General features: G+C 46.1%; 1 protein-coding gene across 1 annotated transcript in view; it reads right to left on the bottom strand.

Moving 5' to 3' along the window:
- Positions 1-24,983, bottom strand: part of Laptm4b (lysosomal protein transmembrane 4 beta) — a 53,167-nt gene that overhangs the window by 3,242 nt on the left and 24,942 nt on the right. The window contains exons 2-6 of the mRNA XM_038342450.1: positions 17,593-17,704; positions 12,754-12,827; positions 12,067-12,189; positions 7,902-8,000; positions 5,575-5,670 (exon numbers count right to left, since the gene is read on the bottom strand). Coding sequence (XP_038198378.1) covers positions 5,575-5,670; positions 7,902-8,000; positions 12,067-12,189; positions 12,754-12,827; positions 17,593-17,704 — 504 coding nt within the window. The remainder of the gene's footprint in view (positions 1-5,574; positions 5,671-7,901; positions 8,001-12,066; positions 12,190-12,753; positions 12,828-17,592; positions 17,705-24,983) is intronic.

Here is a 24,983-nt window from a genome sequence, read left to right as displayed (position 1 = left end):
TTCACTGGGAATCAGCATTTCAACACTGATAATCTTTTCTCTGAAACGCTCTGCTGACTTCTGCTTGTCATGTGAAGTCAAGCGGCCTGGAGAATTTCTCCCTCCATGGAAGCTGGTGACAGACACCGTTTCACTGTTCCATGTTGGCTGTGAAATATTCTTGACGCGACATCTCCGGCCATCAGAATACTTCTGAAAGTTCTCTAGATGAACTAGTTTAAGTCCTCAAAGGCTCAGCATCATCTTACTCAACAGATGCTGAGCCTGATACTGACGGGAAGGCAGGATGGTAAGGACCACCACTCTGTTCCTACTATGGTCTGTTAACACTGAGGATGCTCCTTTTCTACAGCCAAGGCAGATGAAGTACTTGGACATCGAGAGAAATAACTCTAATAAGAGTTACACAAAATTTACCAACTAGAATGCCATAATATAAAGAAAATGTGATTATCTTGATATTTTTGTCACTTGGCATTTAGCTAAATGATTTTTTAACTGTTCACAATGAACCACCAACAAAGGGCCAAGAACATATCCTACTTCAATGTAAACTTGCTGCTAGCAATCAGAAGTTAACGGCCGAGTGAGAACGTCCAAGCCACGCAACTGTGGGGCACTTTATATGAAGTCCAACACAAATTCTACACACGTGCAAAAACCCTCTTTCTCTCCATACACCCTCCCCTGGGGGCAGCTGGCTCAGCCAGTAAAGTGCTTGTCTGTGGTGGTAAGGCCAAGGTAGACACCCAATGCCACCTCTCGCCTATACACGCACACATGTGCACATACAAACACAACACCACACAAACAATAAATAAAATCTGGAAAACAAAATCCATTTCATCAGTTAATAAATGGTAAAATGTCAGGGGAAAGAACTGCAGCCATACCCCTTGCAACAGTGGGGATATATGCCAAGAAACAAACCATTAAACAATTTCATCAGACGTGAACATCCTTCGGGGTATTTATATAACTAAAATGGCTACATTATCACCCAAACAATACAGTTGTGGGATCACCATGTAACATGCATGTTGTAGACTGAAATATTGTTGTGCAGTACCTAGCTGTTTACTGGTAAAACTAGAAAATGTTTAGGCACCAGGGTTAGGGCTGGACTTGAACCATAATATTTGAATTTAGCCAGTAGAGGTTTATCTGTAATTCTGCAGTTGCAGGGCATTGTGTATAAGCTACACCCGATCTCTGACAGTCTCAAAAAAGTATAACAAAATGTTAAAAATATAGGCTGATTATCAACTAGACACAACCAAACCACCTAAGGGTCAATTGGGAGATTGGCCAGATCACCCTGGCCTACAGGCATCTCTAATGGGCACTGTCTTAACTGATACAGCTCCACACCAAGTTTTGTGTTAATTTCTTTTCCTGGGTAGAATCACCACGTAAGCAGCTGACTGAAGAACAAGCCTCACCTGTCAGAGAAGGGACTTTAGATATGAGGCTGGGCAGTGGGGACTGAACATGAGCAGTCTAGACACTAAGCAAAGCAAATGGAAAGTGATATGCTTTCTGATGTTATTAGTTAACCTGAGGTTAACAGGTTTCCACAAGGAAGGATCCCCAAATCTCATTCCCATGTCTCCTAGGCACAGCTACATAGCAAGCTGAAGACAGTAGCTATTTTCTGTTACAGCCTAACCTGTGTCTACCAGCCTTGCTTCTTCGTGACCACAGCACACGTTCCTTCCCGTACTGCACTTTGAAGTATCATAAAGCTTTCTTTTGCTATTATACTGCCTGTGACAACTTTAATGAAAATAAATGTATTTTGCCCTTGTAGATACACCCATATTCAACCAAACCATTCTCAGGTTATTATACGATGAGGCTGGAATTCTTTTGTTATTAAAAGCCATGCTACAACATAATGACGTATGAAAACATCACAATGAAACTCATTATTTTGAACATTCGCAAATAAGTAGATTTTAGTAACAGAAAACAGACTAATGTGGACATCCTTCCACAGTGCTGGAAGGCCGAGTTAATCCATATAGAGGACTCAGTGCCTGGCAGATGGCAACCCCTCCGTGTCTGATGAAGCCATCCAGAGCAAGGAGGGTAACACAGAAGAGCTCACGGCTGACCACACATATGCACAGGGCAGAGGACTGGGTGCCGGGCCAGAGGACCCTGAAGCTATTGTCCTACCTTTCCAGTAAGAGGTTTAAAGTTGCAGTCACATACAGGAGAGGGCCTTTAAGTACCCTGTCGTTTTCCCCCTCACCACTAACTCTCATTTCTCTCCAAGGCTCTCTTCCGCTCCCCAGTCCTCTCCCTGTCTCTTCCCGGGAGAGGACCTGCTCCTTCCCCCAACCTCCCAGCTGAGCCCTTAGTTCAGCTCAGATACAGGTCCACAACGACTTCTCACAGTGGTCTCGGCCTTTTAAAGCCAAAAGGGTGAGGAGTGGGGGTGAGGACTAAGAGTTCACACAACCTACTCAGTTAAGAAAAGACCCACTTAAAAATGCCACTGGAAATAAGACCTCCCTTTACATCATAGTGTTTCACAGGCCATAAGTTTCCAAACCAACAAGTTATAGGACATGGTTCTGAACCCCGAAACCGAGAGAAGCTTTCACTCCTCGGGTCCCACATTGCAAGATTCTTGCTACTTCCCAGGCCCTCTGGGCCATTCAAACAGATGTTCTTAAATCTGGCTAAAACGTATCTGAAGCTTGCCGACTTGTCCAGCCAATTAGTTTTGACTTTTCTGCAGAAAAGACTTGTTTACATTTTAGGCTGCTGACTGTTTAGTTCTTGGGGATGAATGAGCCTCAAAGTCTAACGAAAGATCTTTCTGGTTGCCAATTTGATCGCCCTCTCCTCTCCTCTCTCTGTGGTTAAGAAAAAAATGCACAAAACCTGGTCAAGAACCGGCCTCTAATCATGTCTAACTTATACTAAGAAAACCCAGACTAGTAGGTGGAGGAAAAGAAAATGGGAAAGGGGAAAGGGAGGGAGAGGGAGAGGAGAGGAAAAGAAAACCAGCGGGAACCTTGCCCAATTACTGAAAGTCTCAGGGACTCGGAGACCACCACAAAGTCACTATCACTGCTAAGGTTGACCTTAACCGACCTTCGGAGCGTCAGAGACTCTGCCGGGAAACGGCCATCGGGGAGATGGCCGGCCCTTGGTCTTTTAGCTGTATTTTTAAAGCAGACTCAAGAGAAAGCCTCACACAGTGAATCACTTCTGAAGTAGGAGCTTTGCATAGGGCGGTCTTAATCAGCACCTGCACTGGCACAGCATAACCGACCCCGAGAAGTTTACATTTCTCCTTTAAATTATTGAAACCCTTCCTCTCATACCCAAGACTATAATGTTTTTATCTGAAATCAGAATTTCAGACGTCGTTTTACCTAAACATTAAATCTCACTGATTTAGAGGACCCCGGTCCCACAGGAATTGGGTCCCATACACTTGGGAAAACGCTGCTATGACCGGAGTTGTAGGATTATTATTGATACAAGGCTACACATATTAAGTTCCTAAAAACTTCAATTTGCTAATGTTTAATGTGAAAAACGCTTCTACAATTTACACACATCATTTTAATGTGTTTTTCCCTCCGGTGAGAACATCTTCACGCCATCAGGAAGAGAACGTGCTGTTACATAACGTATCCACCACATGGCCTCCCCAACACGGGGCTCTAAAGGGGAGCATGCATCTCCCTAAGGCACCAGCAGCACTGGGGCCAGGCAGCTGCAGTGACACAGAGGGGCACCTTGGGATATTTTAAACTCTCAAGGGAAACATACTGAGCAGGCGGCTGCCAAGCCGTGCATACACGACAGCTTAATGCACAGAAGAGCTGGGTATTTACCCCCACGGCCTGAACGAATCACTCATGCCTCAAGGCACTGTGTTCGGGACCCTCGCTGCAGATGGAGGCAGGGCTAAGCCTGGAAATGATCTCCATTATCCAGAACTCTCTTCTGTCCTCCCCCTGAGCAGACCACAGCATGAGCACTGTCTTAGAGAAGGAGACAACGCGTGTTTACTTTCTAACGAGAGCCCCAGTGTCTTCCCACAAAGGTCAACACGAATTTATTTCGCCTGGGAGAAGAGCCATCTGGCCCAATACTTAATGCGAAGTGAAAGCCATGCGGGACATATTATTATGTCAATGTGGATGCCCGGTGCTGACTCGGGCAAAGGAGAAGCTTACATCCCTGTGTGCCACAAGAAACTGATCAGTCCAACCTTCTAGAAGGTCTCCGGGGCAGGCATTAGCATGTTTGGTTTTTAAATTAGAAAGCCAAAAGAAGTCTTTAAAATTATGGAATCTCAAAATCCACATAATGGTCTCCAGATATCATTTTCCACAGAAAAGAAACGGTTCCTGGGAGCAACGGCAGACCACATATCTGGTGCAGGAAATACATGAGCCTCTGTCATACTGGGGAGCAAGAACACTGAGGATCCTGATGAGGCTCCAGCTGGCCACAGGTGGCCTAACCCGAACATCAGTGCTATGACCTGTGTGATGTGTTTGTGTCTAGGGAAGCCTGTGTTCTCCCTTTCTAAAGATACACAACAGGAACAGAACAGGAAGCTTCCTTTAGGATCATTTATACAATTCATCAAAATACATGCAATTTTCAGTGGAATCACCTCTGTTCTTCACTATCTTCTGTTGTCTGAGTATTTTATATTTATGTGTGCTGGTGTTTGGCTGTGTGCATGTCCGTGTACTGTGTACATGACTGGTGTTTGTGCAAAGGTCGGAGCCGGATCTGGACCTGGAGCTACAGAGAGAGGGGCTGTGAGGCATGTCATGCTGGGAAGGGAACCTGGGCCCCCTGGGATAGCAGCCAGTGTTCTAACTGCTGAGCCATCTCTCCAGAGTTGTTTTGGTTGGTTGGTTGGTTTTTGTTACTGTTTTCCAGGCCCAATTATTATCTATTTCATGGCTTGGATGGGAAAGACTCACAACCTGTCAGTAACCTTCTGATGGTTTCAATCTGATGTCACTACTGGGAGCAGATGGAAACTTTTGAAAGCAGGGCTTGCTTAGAGGGAAGGCGGTCACTGGGAGGACTCTCCATAGTGCTCTCTGCTTCTTGGCTGCCCCAGACTGAGCAGCTTCTAGCACCACAGGGTCTGCTACCATGATGTTCTTCCTATCTACCACAAGCCCATGGTAATGGAACAAGTTCAACCACACGGCGGAAATGTATAACCAGAAGAGCCCCTCTCCTCCTAAGCCATTTCCTTCAGGATCTGTTACACTGACGACAACCTACAATGTAGTGGACTAAGCAGATGACCAACAAGTCTTAGCCAGGTACGGTGGCACACACCTTTAATCCCAGCACTCGGGAGGCAGAGGCCAGATCTCTGTTGAGTTTGAGGCCAGCCTGATCTACAGAGTGAGTTGGAAAGACAAACACAACACACACACACACACACACACACACACACACACACACACACACACACAGGTCTCAACGAGAAGCAGCAAACACTAGGAACATTAGGTACCATCACACAGTAGACAGCGGGGGAGGTCTCACCTTTGGTGACATCACACCTACCGTGGTGTCATTGCTGGTGACGTAAACCAGGACGTCAGAGGAATTCCTGCTATTGATGTATCGGTAGCAGCTCCAAACGCAGCTTATCAAGTAACCCTGCAAGTAATGATCACTGGGGTTTTGAATTTTCAAATGGCAGATGGCTTAAAACAATACAAAGTAACATCATAAAGTTTTTATTTGCATACCCAGGCTAATGTTACTAAACCATATGCATTTAAAATCGCAGAAGTTGGGTATAGAAGCTTTCTGGTAAGGGGCGCCCTGGCAGACACTGGTCAGATTTATTAAGCCACTTACCACTGTACTACTTATCCTTTAGCAAGATGTGAGTAAACCTGCTGTATAGCCCAGGCTAGCCTCACCGCCACCTACCCCCTCCAGTACCTGACTTCTGGTTATTATAGGCATATACTACTTGACTGTTTTTATTCTAGAGGACTATCTCATTCTATTGTACCATTTTCAAAATGAAGTATCTGCAGGTACTTAAGGTTAACACCAGAAGAACAATGTGCCAGAAATGATGCGTGTGAGATGTTTGTTAGATCAGGGACGTTCTCTGTGCTCCTGCTCCAATCATCTCCAATCATTGGATTAGAACTCAATTATTTCAAAATGCCTCCCTAATTTTAAAATTCTTTGACAAAAAAAAGGTTAAACGGAGAAGGAAAACAGAAATGTCACACACTGTTATTAAAGATCTCAAACAGTATAGTGACCCCCCCCCTCAAATTTCAATCAAATTACCGCGGGACCCAGCAATCCCACCCCAGGGACATGTATGTCCACAGGACTGGACACACATATCCATCCACGCTTTACGCATGAATGTGAAGGGTAGCGTTGTTCATGCTGAATGCCTGCCATGTGCAGGGCGGACACGTGGCATGTCACACACCAGGGCACGTGGCATGTCACACACCAGGGCACGTGGCATGTCACACACTAGGGCACGTGGCGACTATCCCCGTGAGTGCTGTCATCTGAGAAGAGGGACCTCAACTGACGGGGCTGGAGATAAGCCTGTGGGGCATTGTTCCTTAGGTGATGTCTGATGTGGGAAGGTGTGAACTACTGTGCCAACCCTGAGTCTTGGGTTGCATGCGAATAGGAAGCTAAGCAGTGTTCCTGCACGAGCTCTGCTTCAGCTCCTGCCTTGGCTTCCCTCAATAGACAGTGACCCGGGGATGCAAGGAAAACACTTTCCTGCTCCAAGCTGCTTTGGGTCATGGTCTTTATTGCAGTAATAGAAAGCAACCTAGGAGCAAAAAGAACCATCCACAAAGACCAACACATGGCGTGCCTGTGTTAATGTAAACTGCCTACAATACATCCGTCTAGAGAGACAGAAAGAGAGTAACGGTGGCTTTCCAAGGGTAACTATAAAGAACGGCGTAAGTAGAAAACCGAACCTATAGATCAGGGTGCAGGACAGCCAGGGCTACACAGAGAAGCCGTGCGCTGGGGGAAATGACAAAAGTAAACTTACACGGTACGTACTGCCACCGTGAAGCGCCAGCTGCACACCCTGTAACTGCACTAAAAACACCAACTTTCATCCCTTTTAATAACATCTGCTTATTTATAGGGAGAGATGGGTGTGCACACGAACACCCACACCTATGTGTGCACGTGCACACGACATTGTGTGCGTGACCAGAGGGCAACTTTTGGGAACCAGCTCTCTGCATTCCACCCTGTGGGTTAAGTCCATCAGCCTTGCAGCAAGGACCTTCACTCACTGAGCCACCTCGTCAGCCCACACACGTTAAATGGCTGAACTTTGTGACATGGATTGTAGCCCAATAAAAACTGTGTCTGTGTGATGTTTACTCAAATACTTGCATTTAACTTTTGTGACTTTTTACTATGAAAAACCTGCAGAACACCATATAATGCATCTTAATCTATGTAGTGTATAACTTTAACTTGTTCCCCAATACATCTTTTTTTAAGTTTTATTTTATGTGTGTGGATGTTCTGCCTGTGTGTACATCTGCCACCATGTGCATGCCTGGGGCCACAGACATCAGAAGAGGGTATCAGATCCTCTGTAAACTAGAGTCACGGGATGGTTGTGAGCCACCATGTTCTGCTAACAGAACTCGAGTCCTCTGGAAGAACAGCAAGGTCTAACCACTGAGTGTTGTCCCTTGACTGGCCTGTGGGATAAGCCTGTAGTATTTATTTCTCTATCACACAGATAACAGAATAAACTGTAATGTTAGGAAGTCTAGAGGCAATGGAAGGATTATTTTGTTTATTTCCTTCGAGTTCAGAAATACATTTAATATTTAGTCCATAAGGAGACTATTCATGCTTACCTTAAGTGTCAAAATAATGCCGATAAACAGAAGAATAATAAGAACCAAACACGTAGGATTCACGGACATTATATCGTCTCTGTAGGGAAAGTTGGGAGGCTGAAAGGAAAAGAGGCCTCATTAGCAAATCACATTCACCTTTCCAAGGTCTGTTTCGCCAGCAGCAGCCCAGGTGCTCCCTTGAGAACAGATACTGTTATTTAGGGCAGATACAAAATTCTCTCCCACCTCTACACACCAGACAGCAGCAAACAGTGAGCTAGGGAGGTAATGTGTTCCTAAGTCAGACACTCCAGCAAAGAAAAGTCTGGAGAGAGAGAGAGAGGGAGCCATGGCACCTGGCAGGAATTCTGGAGTGATAGCACCTAGGTTAAAACCTTCTGCTTAAGTCAAGGACTGTTACTGAGTTGCTCTTCCTGAAGGAATTTCCGAGCCTTTGTACAACTTATTCTTCAAAGGTACCTGGCAAACAAAGAGGTCTCCTATGGCGAAGAACTGCTTAGGTAATGGAATGGTTCCTTCAAACAACTCTTAAAATAAGAGGTTTTGATATTAGTATTAGTTTTCTAAAGGTGGCTTTTATGTAACAATAAAAGAGGCTTTTGCACAACACGAGAGGCAGAGACAGGAGAATCGCTTTGAGTTTTGAGTCCATCCTGGTCTACTTAAGTTCCAGGACAGGCAAGGCTACACAGAAAAACCCTGTATCAGAAAACAACAACAACAACAACAAAAAAAAAAAAAACGGGAAGAAAGAAAGGGAAAAAAAGGAAAGGAAAGGAAAGGAAAGGAAAGGAAAGGAAAGGAAAGGAAGGAAGGAAGGAAGGAAGGAAGGAAGGAAGGAAGGAAGATGCTTTTGTAAAGCCACAAGGCAGTCAGTTTATCTGAAGGGGGCTCCCTGCTGCTGCGTACATCCTGCAGGGACTCTCCCCAGCTGACCCACAGGACACAGAACCAAGGTCAGAGGAGGGGTCCTCCCAGTGCACCCTGAAGTCCACCATCAGTGTGTGGTACCTGGTACACTCCTAGTGCAACTGGGTAGTGTTTTCCTGATGCTCTTCAAGTTCAATATTCTAAAGGGTGTGTGCAGAACAAGGAGAACCTAGTGAAACAAGCATTTTTGCTAACGGCACATCTTTCTAAATAGTAGATTCTCTTATGTGCTTTGTTTTGTAAACAATGATAATGAATTTCTAGGTTAAAAAATCAAAAGCGCACATCTATAAAAAGACGTATGCATGTATATTAACTGTGTTTTACAGGACTCTGCGGCATTCTCAGATAAATAAATGCCTTTCTAACTCACTGTATTCCTATTTATCTGCAGTAGCCGTCAGGGGAAATGTCAATATTCCCTTTTATTGGTGACAATGTATGCGATCTGGGTTTTGGTTTTGTGGAGACAGGTTCTCACTAGGTAGCCCAGGCTGACTGTGGACTTCTCCTTTTCCCTTAGCCTTCTAGGTGCTGGGATTATAGGCAACCATGGCCAGCTCAGAATGACCATTAAGTAGTATGGAACTTTTTTCTTTTTTTGGAGGGGTAATGGGAAGTTGAGATGGAGTCACAGGTAACCCAAGCTGGTCTCAAAATCACTACGTAGATAAAGATGATCTTGAACCCTTGGCACCTCACCTGGCTTTCTGAAATATTTCACTTTATTAATTGTTTGTCATTACAAATAAGAGTGAAATCTCTCTCTCTCTGTTTTACGAGACAGGGTTTTTCTGTGTAGCCTTGACTGTCCTTGAACTTGCTCTGAAGACCAGGCTGGTCTCAAACTCACAGCGATCCACCTTAATGGGATTAAAGGTGTGTCTCCACCACCTGACTTTTTCTTTTCTTTTTTTTTTTCACAGTATTATCATTCCACTCAGCTCCAGAAATATTGTCGCTGTATCACACGGTGGCTCCAAAGAGAATGAAGAGCAACAGAACAAGATGTCACCAAATGTCCTCTGTGCCCTGCATGTTGGGCTCTATAGGACTGGCAGCACCTGCAGCCCAGGAACGTGACACATTCTTATCACCACCCGGTCCAGCCCACGCGTGGGGAGCTTGCTGGGACCGGGTTCTGGTCCCGGGAGCCTGGCAGATGATTACCAGAGTTAACACCAACCCCCAGGCAGAGGCCAGTTCTCCACCTGCCCACCACAAATCAGCTCCTCAGAAGTGTTCCACGTCACAAGAGGCGACTCTCAAAACTGCACATGGAACTTCTTAGACACCGCAGTACATCAAAGCATGGTCCCGATTCATCATAAAAATTACGACAGTGCAGACACTCCTAAGGAAGAAAACCTCGAGGCCTTCTGTGCTGGAAGGGACGGAGCATGACCGTCATAGATGGCAAACTTCTCTGCTCTCTCAACTCTCCCTCCCTGTCTGCTGGCCTTTCCACTTGACCATCCAGTTCCCAATGTCCCACAGCATCTCTCAGCTTCGCCTCTTGTTCTAGAAGAAGGCTACTCCTCACTGGAGTCCAGAGATGACCACAAAAGCTCCGTGACATGAGCACATGGCAGTCTGTGATCCTAGGGAGCCGGAAGCAGGCACCTGAGCAACTCAGCAAGACTCTATCTCAAAAGGAAATTTCAAGTGGGGGGGATGCAATAGTAAGGGGCTTATCTAGCATGTGGGAGGCCCTGGCTTTAATCCTTAGTACCATACCTAAAAAAAATAAATAAATAAAATTATATAGAGAGAGAACCTTTAAGAATAAATATCTTGGGCTGGTGAGATGGCTCTAACTGCTCTTCCAGAGGACCCAGGTTCAACTCCCAGCACCCACGTGGCAGCTCGCAGCTGTCTGTAACTCCAATTCCAGAGAATCTGACATAGTTACACCAATGCACATGAAATAAAGTTAAAGAAAGTTTTTTTTAAAAAAGAATAAATATCTTAGCCTTTAATCCCAGCACACAGGAGGCAGAGGCAGGCAGATCTCTGAGTTTAAGGCCAGCCTGCTCTATATAGTTGATGAGTTCCAGGACAGCCATGGCTACACAGAGGAACCCTGTCTCAAAAAAGGAAAAAAAAATCTTGACATTGAAAACAGTTGTGAGGGGCTGGAGAGATGGCTCAGAGGTTAAGGGCACTGGCTGCTCTTCCAGAGGACCCGGGTTCAATCCCAGTACCCATTAAAAAAAAGAATCCAGGGTATATTTCAATTTCACAGAGGAACTCTGTCCCAGTAACCACCACCCCCAAAAAATGCTTAAAGAAACTGCATGTTCAAACACATTTCACAATTAAAAAGCCCACAGGTAAAAAGCATAGGGCCCAGAATTATTACTCCATCTGATGCTGTAAGAAGCTCCTGTGCACCCAGCCACCAACACTGACTCACAAGTCCATAAAGGACGTAGCAGGAATCTAGTCCTCAAATGACAGGCATCTGGGGAAACAGTCTGGGAAGTAAGTCTGACAACTACTCCCCATGCCAACAGAGGCAGAATGCCACCCCTGCTAATACCCGAGCAAACCGTATCAGAGACTCACTGCTAATACCCGAGCAAACCGGATCAGAGACTCACTGCTAATACCCGAGCAAACTGTATCAGAAACTCACTGCTAATACCTGAGCAAACTGTATCAGAGATTCTCAGCAGACACATGGATGCCACTGCCGCCCTCACAATCTTATCTCCTGCAGGTTCCGGGAGGTTATGACGGCTACAGCATCCCAACAGTGCCCTACTAATCACAACTCCCACCCATCAGAAAACATTCAGCAATCTGACCAGTCACTCACGTGCAAGTTTAAAATCTACTTTATTGATGTCTGTCCCGACAATAACGTATGTCCTGATAATGACGTATGTCCCAATAATGACATATGTCCCGATAATAGTGTATGTTCCAATATGACATATGTCCCGGTAATAACGTATGTCCCGATAATGACATATGTCCCAATAATAACGAATGTCCCAATAATAACATATGTCCCAATGACGATGAATGTCCCAATAATGATGTATATCCCGATAATGATGTATGTCCCAATAATGACATACGTCCCAATAATGACATATATCCCGATAATTATGTATATCCTAATAATGATGTATGTCCCCATAATGACGTGTGTCCCGAGAAGGCTCTGTCCTGTACTCGGCTAGGCCCCTCAGGAGGACAAGAGGCAGCGGGAAGGGTCACCTACCAACTGTCGGATGTACTCCTGAATGGAGTTCGGATAGACAAGCACGGTGATCGCAACCAAGGTATTCAGAGCAAAATCGAAGATCTGGTAACAGAAGAACGGGATGATCCAGGCAGCGTGTTGCTAAACACGAGAAAACAGATGTTAATGCGGTGAATCTAACAAGACTTTAAGTTCACCGATCCAGAGGGACCTGGAACTGGCGGTCATCAAGCCGGGTCATGACAGCCAGGGCATGCCACGCTGGGGCACTCAGACAAAAACAGTGAGGGTACTGGTTTACCAGTTTTCCTAGTACCATGAAGTAATAGAGATTTCTGAAGATTCTTACAGAAAACTATGAATAACCACATACTGCGATCACCCTAACGCAGCAGGTCTCAACCTGTGGGTCAAGACCCCTTTGGGGGTGAAATGAACCATTCATAGGGGTCACCTAAGACAGGAAAATATAAACATTTATATTACAATTCATCACAGTAGCAAAATTACAGTTATAAACTGTAGCAAAAATGTTATGATTGGGGTCACCACAGCATGGGAGACTGTATTAAAGGACTCAGCGTTAGGAAGGCTGAGAACTCCCGCACCAGGGGAAGGACCTGAAGAGGGGCCGGGCACTCACTGCAGCGTTAGGAAGGCTGAGAACCCCCACAACGGGGAAGGACCTGAACCGCGGCCACCTACCTTGTATGCGCCGTACGTGGCCATCGCACATATCAGGATCATGAGCAGAGAGATGGCAATAGCGATGCACATATCTGGCAAAGGTCAAAGGGCGGGGGGGGGAGGTTGGACACAATTAGACCCGCTACTGAAGACACTGAATTCCTCTTCAAAGTTGTTTTGTTTATAAACCAACTACAGGTAAAAGCTTTATGCTGCCTTGACTGCCAGAGCTAACAAGTACCCATATGGTCTCCCTAAACCATTGCACATGGACAGAGATACCAGAGTGGCCTTCCAGTCCACTGGCTACAGAAACACTCATTAACTTGGTCATTCTGTATCACACAGGTATCTATCTGTATTTTATACACTCAGGCACATAAAACTTTTCCATACCTTACTCACTCGCTTACAATTAAAAGTCTCAGTTTCTTTTACACCAATGTCCTAGTTTATTCTGGTGATTCCACCTCTCCTCTGACTTCATCACCTGGACTGTCCACATCGCCTAACCGTGTTCAAACATCGTTACCCACCAGGGCCTTACGCCTGCAGTTTTATTTTTCCTATGCTCAGAATTCCCTTTCCAATGCCTTAGGTCCCAGGGAAAACCACCTCTTTGGGAAGCTTCCTTAAGCACTCCAGCCGGTAGAGCCCCCACAGGGTCCCATCCCTGTGCCGACCCAGATGGGAACTATTGATCTTATTCTGTTTCCAGTGCTTGCTGGTTTCCCTCCAGGTAAGACTACACTGCTTGCTACCATCACCAGCAGGTGAGGAAGGCCCCTCCAGCAGCAGCCTGAGGGCACTGGGCACTACAGTGAGACGCTCTGTGAGATGGACAGACACACACACTCCAGACTTCCAGACGACTTCCAGACTCAGTTCAGAGAGAGAAAGACTCCTCACCAAAGGCATTTATACTGACTACAATAATTACAGTTAATCTTGGTCTTTGGTTGCTTTTCGTAACCAGAAGACGACAGGTTCTCACATTCTTACTGCACAGCACTGATCTGGAATGATGGTGAAGGTACTAGCTGGACGCTTCTTTATCCAGGAAGCCTGTATCTTTATATCTTTAGTGTATGATGCAGCCAAGCTGCTAAGTCCTACTGCTGAGGGCAGCGAACTCTCTGCACTCGACGGTTTTCAACTGCTTCGTTCTTCCCAGCCGAGGTAGATGCTGTTCTTTCTGAGCAGACTATAAAAGGAGGGCTTGGGGTAGCAGGACATTCTGAGAGCGTGTGCACTCAAAGACTGGCCCGTGACTAATTCTGCCACAGTGGCGAATCTTGATTGTCAACTTGACTGGATTGAGAAGGGCCTGGATTAGTCAAGCATATTTCTGTGGTGTCCATGGCAGGGCTTCTGGAATGCTAAATAAGAGGGAAGGCCCCCACATATGCTGAGCTCCCCAGTGCAAAAATAGGACAAAGGCCCCCTGGAGCATGCCTGCCGTGATGAACTAAATGCCCTGGACTGTAAGGAGGAGGGGGAGTGGGAAGGGAAAAGAGAGGAAACTTTCTGTATATTTAATAAAAAAAAATTTGGGTAGGGCACAGTGGTGCATGCTTTAATCCCAGCACTGGGGAGACAAAGACAGGCAGATCTGTGTGAGTTCAAGGCCAGCCTGTGTTACAAAGAGAGTTCAAGAACAGGCAGGGCTGTTATACAGAGAACTCTGTCTTGAAACCCCAGATCCCAAAATAGCAATGATAAGATATTTATTTATTTTTATTTATGTGCATTGGTATTTTGCGAGGGTGTCAGATCCCCTGGAGGCAGAGTTACCGGCAGTTGTGAGCTGCCATGTGGGTGCTGGGAACTAAGCCCAGGACCTCTGGAAGAGCCACCAGTGCTCTTAACAACTCTCTTAACAACATCTCTCTAGCCCCAAGAAGATAATTTTATGAAAACCAGCCCATTATAGAATATTCTTTGACTATTTCAAAGATCTTTAAGATGATAAATATTCATACAGGCAAATAAACTGAAAAGTTTTATTCAGAAAATGAAAATACACACTATAGAAATCTTAATAAGAACAGTGTGTTCAGCCTGGCGTGGTGGCGCACGCCTTTAATCCCAGCACTCAGAAGAGGCAGAGGCAGGCGGATCTCTGTGAGTTCTAGGCCACCTTGGTCTACAGAGCTAGTTCTAGGACAGGCTCCAAAGCTACAGAGAAACCCTGTCTCGAAAAAACAAAACAAACAGAAAGAACAGTGTCCTATGGGGAGGGCACACTGCAGAACTGACTTTGGCAGAGTCATAGTTTCAAACTTCGTAATTTATATCTTTACCAAAGAACATAAAACCTAAAGAAATTTAAACGGTACAAATAAAAGCCAAGAAACAAAGTACACACCGACACTCACAAAGTGAAATGGGGAGTTTTGGAAATCCTACTTCTGTAAGTACTTCTACCAGCTACTCCGCACAAACCGGCTACATCCCTAGCACACGAAGGCGCTTCCATGGACCCCAACTGTAAATCGGAGCACAGAGCAGGTAAGATGAAAACGGGCTGTCTACCACCTGCGGGTAATCCAGCACACCTGCCAACCCTCAGAAATAGCACAGCAGAGACAGGAGAGTCACTGTAAAGTGCGGTCCCTCCTAGGGCTCACAGGCCAGCTCAGCAGTGGAACGCCTGGGGTACAGAAGGCCCTGGGTTCCATCCCTAGCACAGCGGGGGTTTATGGCCAATGCCAGGACTACTCTCTGCACAGTAGCCTCCCTACCCCAACATCAGAGCACATCCTTATCGAATTGCTTCCTAAATTAAACTCCTGCTTTTGTTATGCAGTTCTAGTTTGAAAACGATCCCAACAACAGCGACAACACAGGTATGGGAGGCACGATTAGAAAAGTTTCCTGAACTCAGGACAGAAGAGGCACAGAAAAGCTACCCGAATCGCCTGTGTTCGAGTCATCTATTGTTCCTGCCACCTTGTGGACTGTTTACTCCTCAGAAGGCTTGCAGAAGAGCTTGCTACCTAGGTTCAAGTTCCCATGTCTTTTTTTTTGCATCTAGGTCCTCTCTAATGGCTGGCCACACTGTTGGCCCCACAGCACACAAAAGCCAACCGTAGAAATCATCACACGGTGCAGGGAGCGGTTTTCATTTGAGCTCTCAGTGTGAAGATCCTCAGGACAAAATGCAAACCCCTGAAACCTCATGGTGAAAGACCAAAGGCCCAGGCTCACTTTCTGCTCCAGGGGCTGCTTGCATCGAGGGTGAAAGACCAGGGAAGAACATGCAGAGGATACCAATTTCATCGTCCAAACAGAAGAGTCTTAATACTCTGGATTTGCCGATTGTTGATAGCATCCCATCGAATGTAAAATTCACCCCAAGGAGGGATTTTGTAACTTGCTAACTTCTAGTTTTATTTTATGCTTAAACTCAACATTTACTTAATGAGTACTAGTGGGTTTAACCTGGTTTATGATGAGCTACGAAGACTAGCAGGATGTTATCTTTGCTTTGAAGTCAATAATTAGCTATTATGGATGGGAACAAATGGTGGGCAACCCAGACAGAAGAGGGGATTGCTAGAAAATTAACATGTGTAAGCAAACAGCTTTAATATATTCATGCAGCTACATGACCATCTCCATGAGGGCCAGAATACTTCCATCCTTCCAAACCAATCTTCAATAACCATTAGCAGTCATTCCCCAGTCCCTTCCCCTCAGCATCTACTAATCCACTTTCCATTTCTTTGGACCTGCCGATATCATATTCCACACACGTGAACTACAGAATATGTGGGCAGGAGCCCAGCTCACTTGTACTGTCGAAACACTGTCTTACTGTTTATTCACAGTTGGCCTAGTCACACCTCTCCTGCCTCGGCCTCCCCAAGGGCTAGGATTACAGGCCTGCACACCGTGCCCAGCTTCAAACTCCCTCTAGAATCAGTCTTTCACATCCTTTCAGTGGTTCTCTTATAAGCAGCTGCAGGGACCGGTGGGATGAGAGAAACCGGTCCGGTGGGACAGGGTGAGACAGAGAAAACTCTGCATTTACAATTGTTGGATACATAAGATGCCACTCCCCATATATTTTTGTAAATTTATATATGTGTGCATATACATACATGCATGCACACGCAGATTCTTTCTTAAAAGTTTTGTTTTATGTTTATCTGTGTTTTGCCTGCATATATACATGTGTATCGTGTGTGCAGGGCCCACAGACACCAGAAGAGGGCATCAAATTCTCTGGAACTGGAGTTACATAGCCAGTTATAAGCTACCATGTGTACATTGAGAACCAAATCCAGATCTTCTGTAAAAGCAACAAATGCTTTCAACCCTAGACCATGATGGGGCTGGAGAGATGGGGCTGGAGAGAGGATGGGGCTGGAGAGATGGGGCTGGAGAAAGGATGGGGCAGGAGATGATGGGGCGGGAGAGAGATGGGGCTGGAGAGGATGGGGCAGGAGAGATGGTGGGGCTGGTGAGAAGGCTCGGCATTGAAGAACACTGGCTGCTCCTCCAGGATCCTGAGTTCAATTCAACAACATGGTGGCTCACAACCACTTATAATGAGATCAGGCATGCAGGTGTACATACAGACACAGGACTCATACATAAACCCATCACCCCCCTTTTAAAAAAAGTAAAACAGAAAAGATAGTCTGATAGTCATTAAGAACAGAGCCAGAGCACGGCAGCACGAAAGTATGTGCTGATTCGATTTGTAATGATGGAAAGAAAATAAAGTTAAAATAGCAGCCCAAATAGGCCCTTGAATCAGTATTTGTAATTTAACAGAAAAGACAGACAGTCAGACTCCTTGTCCCAAGAAATCCCAAAATATCACCGGCTGTCATCTGACGTACTTACTGGCATCATCCATGAACTCAAATTCCCCTCCGAGTTCAGAGCTCGAAAAGTGATACTGATCAGGATCTGCCAGGGCGCTCAGCAGGATCAGCAGGACCACGGCATTGATGATCTGCGGGGAGAAGAACAGGTAAGACACCAGGCCAGAGGTTGGACTACCCATGGTGCTTCATGTCTGCGCGAGTGTGCAAAGGTCCCCAGGTGGAGGACACCTGCCAACTCGGAGGCAGCTAAGCTGGGAGGAGGCTCCGTGGGTGAGACCTCCAGAATCCACTTAAAAAGCGCAATAGAGATTGGGCAGGATGGCTCAGTGGGGAGAGGCACTTGTCATCAAACCTCATAATATCAATATGAGCTCAATCCCCAAAACCCACACGAAAGAACCAACTCTTGAAGGTTGGACTTTACCATCATTATGTGCACCTACACACACCTACACACACACACACACACACACACAGAGAGAGAGAGAAATAAATACAATTGGGGGAAGATGCAGTGGGGGGTGGGATGGTCAGGTCCCTGGAACTTATTGGCCAGCCAATCTAGCAAATCAAGTGAAGGGCCTTATCTCAAAAAAAAATGAAGATAGAGAATAATCAAGGAAAGACACTCAAATATTAACTTCTAACTTCCACACGCGTGCCCAGGGAAATGGTACAAGACCAACAACACCTCCTGCCCCAGTCTCTCCCTGAGGACAGTGCCTTTAAAATCACTGGGGTTTAAACCCAACCCACCCACATGGAAATGATCTTCACTGACGCTTCCCACCTCTCTACTGACCCTTTCAAGCCCTACAAACCCTCTCAAGTTAATTAGAGCAATGCCGAACGACCCCCATTGTACAGAGGAGAAAGCTGAGGCTTGAAGGTTAAAAATACTGCTCAAATCAGAAAGTTAGACTGTAGAGGGGATTTGTCAGGAACTTAATCCCAAACACAGCTTCATGTCTTCTGCTAACATGTGTGACTTCATTATCTCTGGGCTCACCATCTCCCTCATCCCCCATGCCCCACACCTGAGTTAGGAAAAACGAGTGTGCTCTGTTTTACTCCTCCCAAACAGGGAGCAAAGGCCTTTTCCTAGCATTAACCACAGCACATCCTACAGTGTGAAAGTACCTATCACAGAAGAGATTCGAGTCGGAAGTGTTTAATGTGACAATCTCAAGAGATTATTTTAGGATTGTCGTACAACTTGGATTTTCTTTTCCTTCTTCTATTTTCCACATTGTCAGATGCAGTCTGATGAGAACAGCAATTCCTGAACACATTACACACACATGATTAAACAGATATGACAAGCAGGAGGTTAGGCTTGGTGGGTAGAAAGAGGGTCTCACATAGCCCTGGCTGGCCTTAGATTTACTGCCCCCACCCCTCTAGAGTGCTGGGGATCAAATCCACAGGAGGCAAGCACTTGGCAACCTAATCTTCATCCCCAACCCTATTTTTTTAAAGATTTATTTATGTATTTTATATATATATATATATATATATATACACATATATACATACACACACACACACACACACACACACACACACACACACACATCCTGCATGCCAGAAGGGAGCATTACTTCCCACTATAGATGTGGCTGCTAGGAATTGAACTCAGGACCTTGGGGAGAGCAGTCAGTACTCCTAATCTCTGAGCCATCTCTCCAGCTCTCCCTTTGGGTGGGGTGTGTGGGAAAGGCAGGGTCTCACAGCTGCAGTGGTGCATGCCTTTGATCCCAGCACTCAGGAGGCAGAGGAAGACGGGTCTCTGTGAGTTCAAGGCCATACTAGTCTACAGAGCAAGTTCCACGACAGCCAGGGATACAGAGAAAACCTGTGAAGGGAGGGAGGAAGGGAGGGAGGGAGGGAGGGAGGGAGGAAGGGAGGGAGGGAGGGAAGAAGGAAGGGAAGGAGGAAGGAAGGAAGGAAGGAATACAGTTATGTTTAGAGACAAAACCCACAGTTACATCGGTGTTAGGGGTTTTGGGGGATACCCTTACAACATTTGTCTTTTTGAATAGCTTAGCAGCATTTTCCAGACACTGCATGACAATTGGTTTTTATTTACACTTCCTCTAGCTATTTTAGTTCTGTTTTAGTTTGCACAAACATTAATTATTTCGGTTAATATGTCTAAACCATGGTGAGGGTCATAGTCCCCAAAGTGGTGCTAAGGAGGATGTGGCTGCTGGGGAGGAAGGCTGAGCAGCATCTAGGCAGATGCCGGCTGGGGAGACAGATGCAGTTACCTTAGTGACATCACAGTCATTGCTGACACAAGGATGAGGGCCTGAGGCAGGGACTGTGCCAGGTGGTGGAGAATCCTGAAGGCCATGACAGGAAATGTGGGGCTTCCTTCTAAACAGTTCATCCACAAGACAGGGGGTGACCTGGTCAGAGCCCTCTCCCTAAGGAGACTCTGCTCTCATCCACAGGACAGGGGGTGACCCGGTCAGAGCCCTCTCCCTAAGGAGACTCTGCTCTCATCCACAGGACAGGGGGTGACCCGGTCAGAGCCCTCTCCCTAAGGAGACTCTGCTCTCATCCACAGGACAGGGGGTGACCCAGTCAGAGCCCTCTCCCTAAGGAGACTCTGCTCTCATCCACAGGACAGGGGGTGACCCGGTCAGAGCCCTCTCCCTAAGGAGACTCTGCTCTCATCCACAGGACAGGGGGTGACCCGGTCAGAGCCCTCTCCCTAAGGAGACTCTGCTCTCATCCACAGGACAGGGGGTGACCCAGTCAGAGCCCTCTCCCTAAGGAGACTCTGCTCTCATCCACAGGACAGGGGGTGACCCAGTCAGAGCCCTCTCCCTAAGGAGACCCTGCTCTGAGCCTCCTGCAGACACGGATCAGGTTTTAGCCACTTTCTGTCTAAGTCTCACATCTCTGAGGAACTGTCATGTGATGTGGAGTGGTCTTGGGTGCTAGGCAAGGGTCGTGGAGCCAGAATCTTGAGAGACACAGTCAGTGACCAGATGCAAGGATGAAGGCAAGAGAAGCAGCAACCCTGACTTCAAGCCTGGGTGAGGCAGCATCCTGTCACTACTGGAACGATGGCTGGGAAGGCGGTAAGGTCCCACGTGATGCCACGTCAAGTAACCATGCTGATGGCTGCTCCACCTGGCTTCTAACCCTTCTAACCATCCATGCCTGCCCTCTTTCCAACTTCCCTCCCAAAATCCTGACATTCCCCTCTTGGTCCCTGACTCTCCTCGGGGTTTCACAAGAGTTCTGCTGGTTTGGTGTGTCCTCCTCTCTCCCTACAATGCCCTGTTGCTTAACAATGGCGTCCACCCCTTCTCTGTATCGCAGGCACCGCCCAAGCTTGGCAGCCTCCTCCCCATGCCCCTGTACTTTGGGCAGTAATTCAGATCAACGATCAGCGGTTGAGGTTGGTGAGATAGCTCAGCAGGTGGAGACGCACACGCATCATGACCTGATGACCCGATTTGATCACTGGCAGGGAAAGAACTGACTCCTGAGTTGTCCCTTCACCCATTACTGTGTTACATATACACAACCCACAAAGACAGAAATAATTTTTTAAATGTTTTTGAGAGACAAGGCCTTACGATGCAGGCCTGGCTGGAACTCATGGAGATCCACCTGTCTCCTGAGGGCTGGGATTGAAGTTGTGCAGCACCATGCCGGCTTAAATTATAAATATATTAAAAGAAAGAGTGGCAAGCTTCTTGCACATCCAAACGACTGTCAACAACAACAAAACAACAAAACACGGGGCTGGAGAGATGGCTCAGAGGTTAAGAGCATTGCCTGCTCTTCCAAAGGCCCTGAGTTCAATTCCCAGCAACCACATGGTGGCTCACAACCATCTGTAATGGGGTCTGGTGCCCTCTTCTGGAATTTCAGAATATTGTATACATAATAAATAAACAAATATTAAAAAAGAAGAAGAAGAAACAACAACAAAACATAATTCTCACTTCACAGGCCTAAGAGATAGTTTATTCCAGAGCCAAATATGAATGACTCCAAATTAAATTTTATAATGACAGAGCAACAATAAAAACTAAATGATGTCACTTTCACAAACACTGGTGGAAACATCAGGTAGGTGGACGGAGAGAACGGGGGGGGGGGGCATCTCAGCTCTAAGCCTCAGGGGCTGACATCTTTCGCCTTGGGTTGGTGGGAGCCTGGGGTTTGTCTGTACATCCCAAAGGACTCCCTAATTGTCAGAGATGTCAGGTCACTACAGAGGCAGGTAATAAGCAGCTATTAAGGAGGCTAAGGATGGCTCTGGACTTACAGCATTCTTGCCTCCCCACAGCCCTGAGGTTGTAAGCAGATAACCAGCCTTGTAGGAGGTTCGTGGAAGGCATGGTTCTTTCCAGGAGCCTTCCTTCAAGTGACTCATCCCTGTGCCTCTTCTCTTTGAGGGGTGAGATCTTCCTAAGAGAATCTGTCTGACTTGTCTTTTCTGCTTTACTACCTACAACCTCTACAGCTGGCCGGGAATGTGCACCAAGGAGGGAATGAATACAGGAGTATCCATGAGAACTTGGATCAACACAAAGAGTGGGGGTTCATCTCGTCATGGCAACCATTAAACACTGTCAGATGGAAGAGGCCAGATACAAGCTAAAGCCCCAAGAACACTGAATAAGAACTTCCTGCAAGAGAAGACAGATGCCATTAATTAGATCACCAATTCTGACCAAGAGTGAGCTATCCACACAAACAAGAACCCAATAGTGCTAAAACTTGCCAGGAGCAGATTAACCACAGCTCCTCTCAATGCAAACGACCTAGCAGGCACATCCCAGCTCTTGTAATTGGCTCCCTTGTATGTGGGCTGTGTCTCTTTCAGTGAGGTGGGTACCAATTATTCCTGTGCTGTCACACTTTTGTTTTTCTTGTTCTTAATGAATATTTCCACGTGTAAACAAATTTAACTCCTTCTGTCCAATACTGAAATGGTTTGTTAGACCCTTGTACACTCTCCAGACACTCAAAAGTTCTTCCAGCCTTAAGTCACATGTCAGATCTCAGACAGCACACCAGCAACCACCAGCTGCACCACCCAAGACCCTCAACAGAGCAGGCATAGTGATGCCACAGCCCTTGACCCTAGCACTCAGGAGGTAGAGGAAGGCGGATCTCTACACATTCTCAGTGAGCTCCAGGCCAGCTAGAGCTACATAGTGAGACTCTGTCTAGTCTTGGGGGGGGGGAAGAGAACCTCAATAAGGAACCTTAAAAAAACATTCAAGCCTAAAAAGATGACAACCAAAACATATGAACTTTAGAAAGTTGAGTCCAACAAGAACCAATCCTGACACCTACAGCAAAGACGTGACACAAAGAAACTTGAACAAGAAGAGCACAGAAGCACAGGCCAACCCCACAAAGCTCTCCGATCTCTACACACTCACCCCAAGTGGGTGGGCACACACACACATGCCCATGCACAGGCACATACAAACACACACATTTTAGAATCAGAACACAAATGTGCTTTTAAAATTAAGATCCTCACATGCTCTTTGTTGTATTGAAATAAACTTCTGAAATTTGCTATTTCAACTCAAACAATCACAGTATAGTTTATGGCAAACCCTGTTTGTCTATGAAGCTGACTTAGTTCACCTGTGTTTCTCTGCACACTGAGTTACATTACAATTGAGACCTGACTGTTGCCACTGTGGATTAATCCAGTGGAGAAGAACACAAATGAACAAGCAGCCAAGCAAATACAGAGCAATGTGTGCATTCACTAATGCATCCATCTGTTCAGAGGCACAGAAGTCCTAAGCAGTTTGTGTATCCAGAAGGTAGGCTAAGTATCCCACGCACAGCTAATGATCTAGAGGGAAGAGAATCACAGGAACTGCATGCTCCATTCAAAGTGAAAACTGTTGGGCCCACGGGGGTTGCACAAAGATGGGGACAGACCCCCGAAGTCTAGTAAACCAGAAGCAAACTTTATTCCAGGAAAAATTAAATCTCCATGGGGCACAAAAAACTTATCAGCTGAGACCACAGCCAGAGATGAACTTGTGAGGCTGTGGCAAAGGCCGGCTTTGAGCTCCCACTTTTACTAGCAGGAAGCAACAAGCGTTAGGCAGTAACAAAGGAGTTTTTACAATTTTGAGGTAAAATTCAGATAACAAATTGCCCTTCTGTGCAATTTCCATTAGCAGAGTTTTATACTTACACTAGTGTCTGTATTTAAGCCATTGTTCTTCCCTGGCTCTCCCTGATGTGTTTACCAAAGCTCTGCTCTTCCCGATACTGCTAGTTTCACGTGGCAGGGAAGGGTATGGGACAATGCAAAACCAAAAAGTCACGTACATCCCACCCGCTAAAGCTCAACTCAGCTCATATCCTTTGTTGATCACGGGTAGCCGGGGTGTTATCTTAGAGCTAACTCTCAGTTTGCAGAGGGATGCTTTGGTATTGTAAACAGAGCAGCCAGAGTAACAACCCACTGTTAAAACTTAATCCTTAAGCTGCTGAGAAAGCTGCCGACTAGGCTTACGACTTTGTACTTCTTTATTTCTACGTTCCTATTTCTGGAATCTACATTTCTATATTCTTATTCTTGGACTCTTCAAAAGTGAATTAAACCCACAGCAGCTGGGGGACGCATGCAGCCCAAAGGCTCCACAGAAAGGTGCTGGCATACCAATACCATAAGGTAATGAATGTGCTTTGAAATCTTGACAATATCAGACTACTTGGTGAAGAACTGACTGGTAAGAGAAACTCCAAGGAGCTGGGCAGTGGTGGTGCACACCGTTAATCCTAACACTAAGGAGGCAGAGGCGGGTGGCATCTTGAGTTTGAGGCCAACCTGGTCTACAGAGTGAGTTCCAGGACAGCCACTAAGGCTGCTACTGAGAAACTCTGTCTCAAAAAAACCAAAAGAAAAACTCTGAGAACAAAAACATAGTATTGAGACTCTCTGGTATTCCTGTGAATTGGATAATAAATGCAGGTAAAGCTTGTGCTCCTGAGGCTATGATTCAAAAGGCAGTTTGGTGATGAGTTAAATTGACCCACTAGACAGCTGTGAGCTCATTCATGAGTCAGGTTACAATAGGAGAAATCCTCCCTTCAACAGATTATATCAGAAACATAAGCAGTCAGAGACAACAGAATTACGTATTCCAAGGCAGGAAAGGAGAAGAGGTGGACTGGCCTTGAACTCACGTAGAAGAGGAGGACCTGGAGCTCCTGGCCCTCCTGGCCACCCAGGCTAGGTTACCGGTTACCTCCTTACCTAGCTAGGAATGCCTACCTATATTTCTTCTCTCTTCTCCTCTGCCCCTACCCTCTCTCCCTCTCCCTCTCCCTCCCTCCCTCCCTCCCTCTCTCTTTCTCTCTCTCTCTCTCTCTTTCTCTCTCTCTCTCTTACTC

This window comes from Arvicola amphibius, chromosome 9 (genome assembly GCF_903992535.2).
Source record: "Arvicola amphibius chromosome 9, mArvAmp1.2, whole genome shotgun sequence".
In the NCBI taxonomy this organism is placed as follows: Eukaryota; Metazoa; Chordata; class Mammalia; order Rodentia; family Cricetidae; genus Arvicola; species Arvicola amphibius.
Note: the sequence above shows the minus strand (reverse complement) of the source record. Positions and strands in the feature narration are given on the sequence as shown.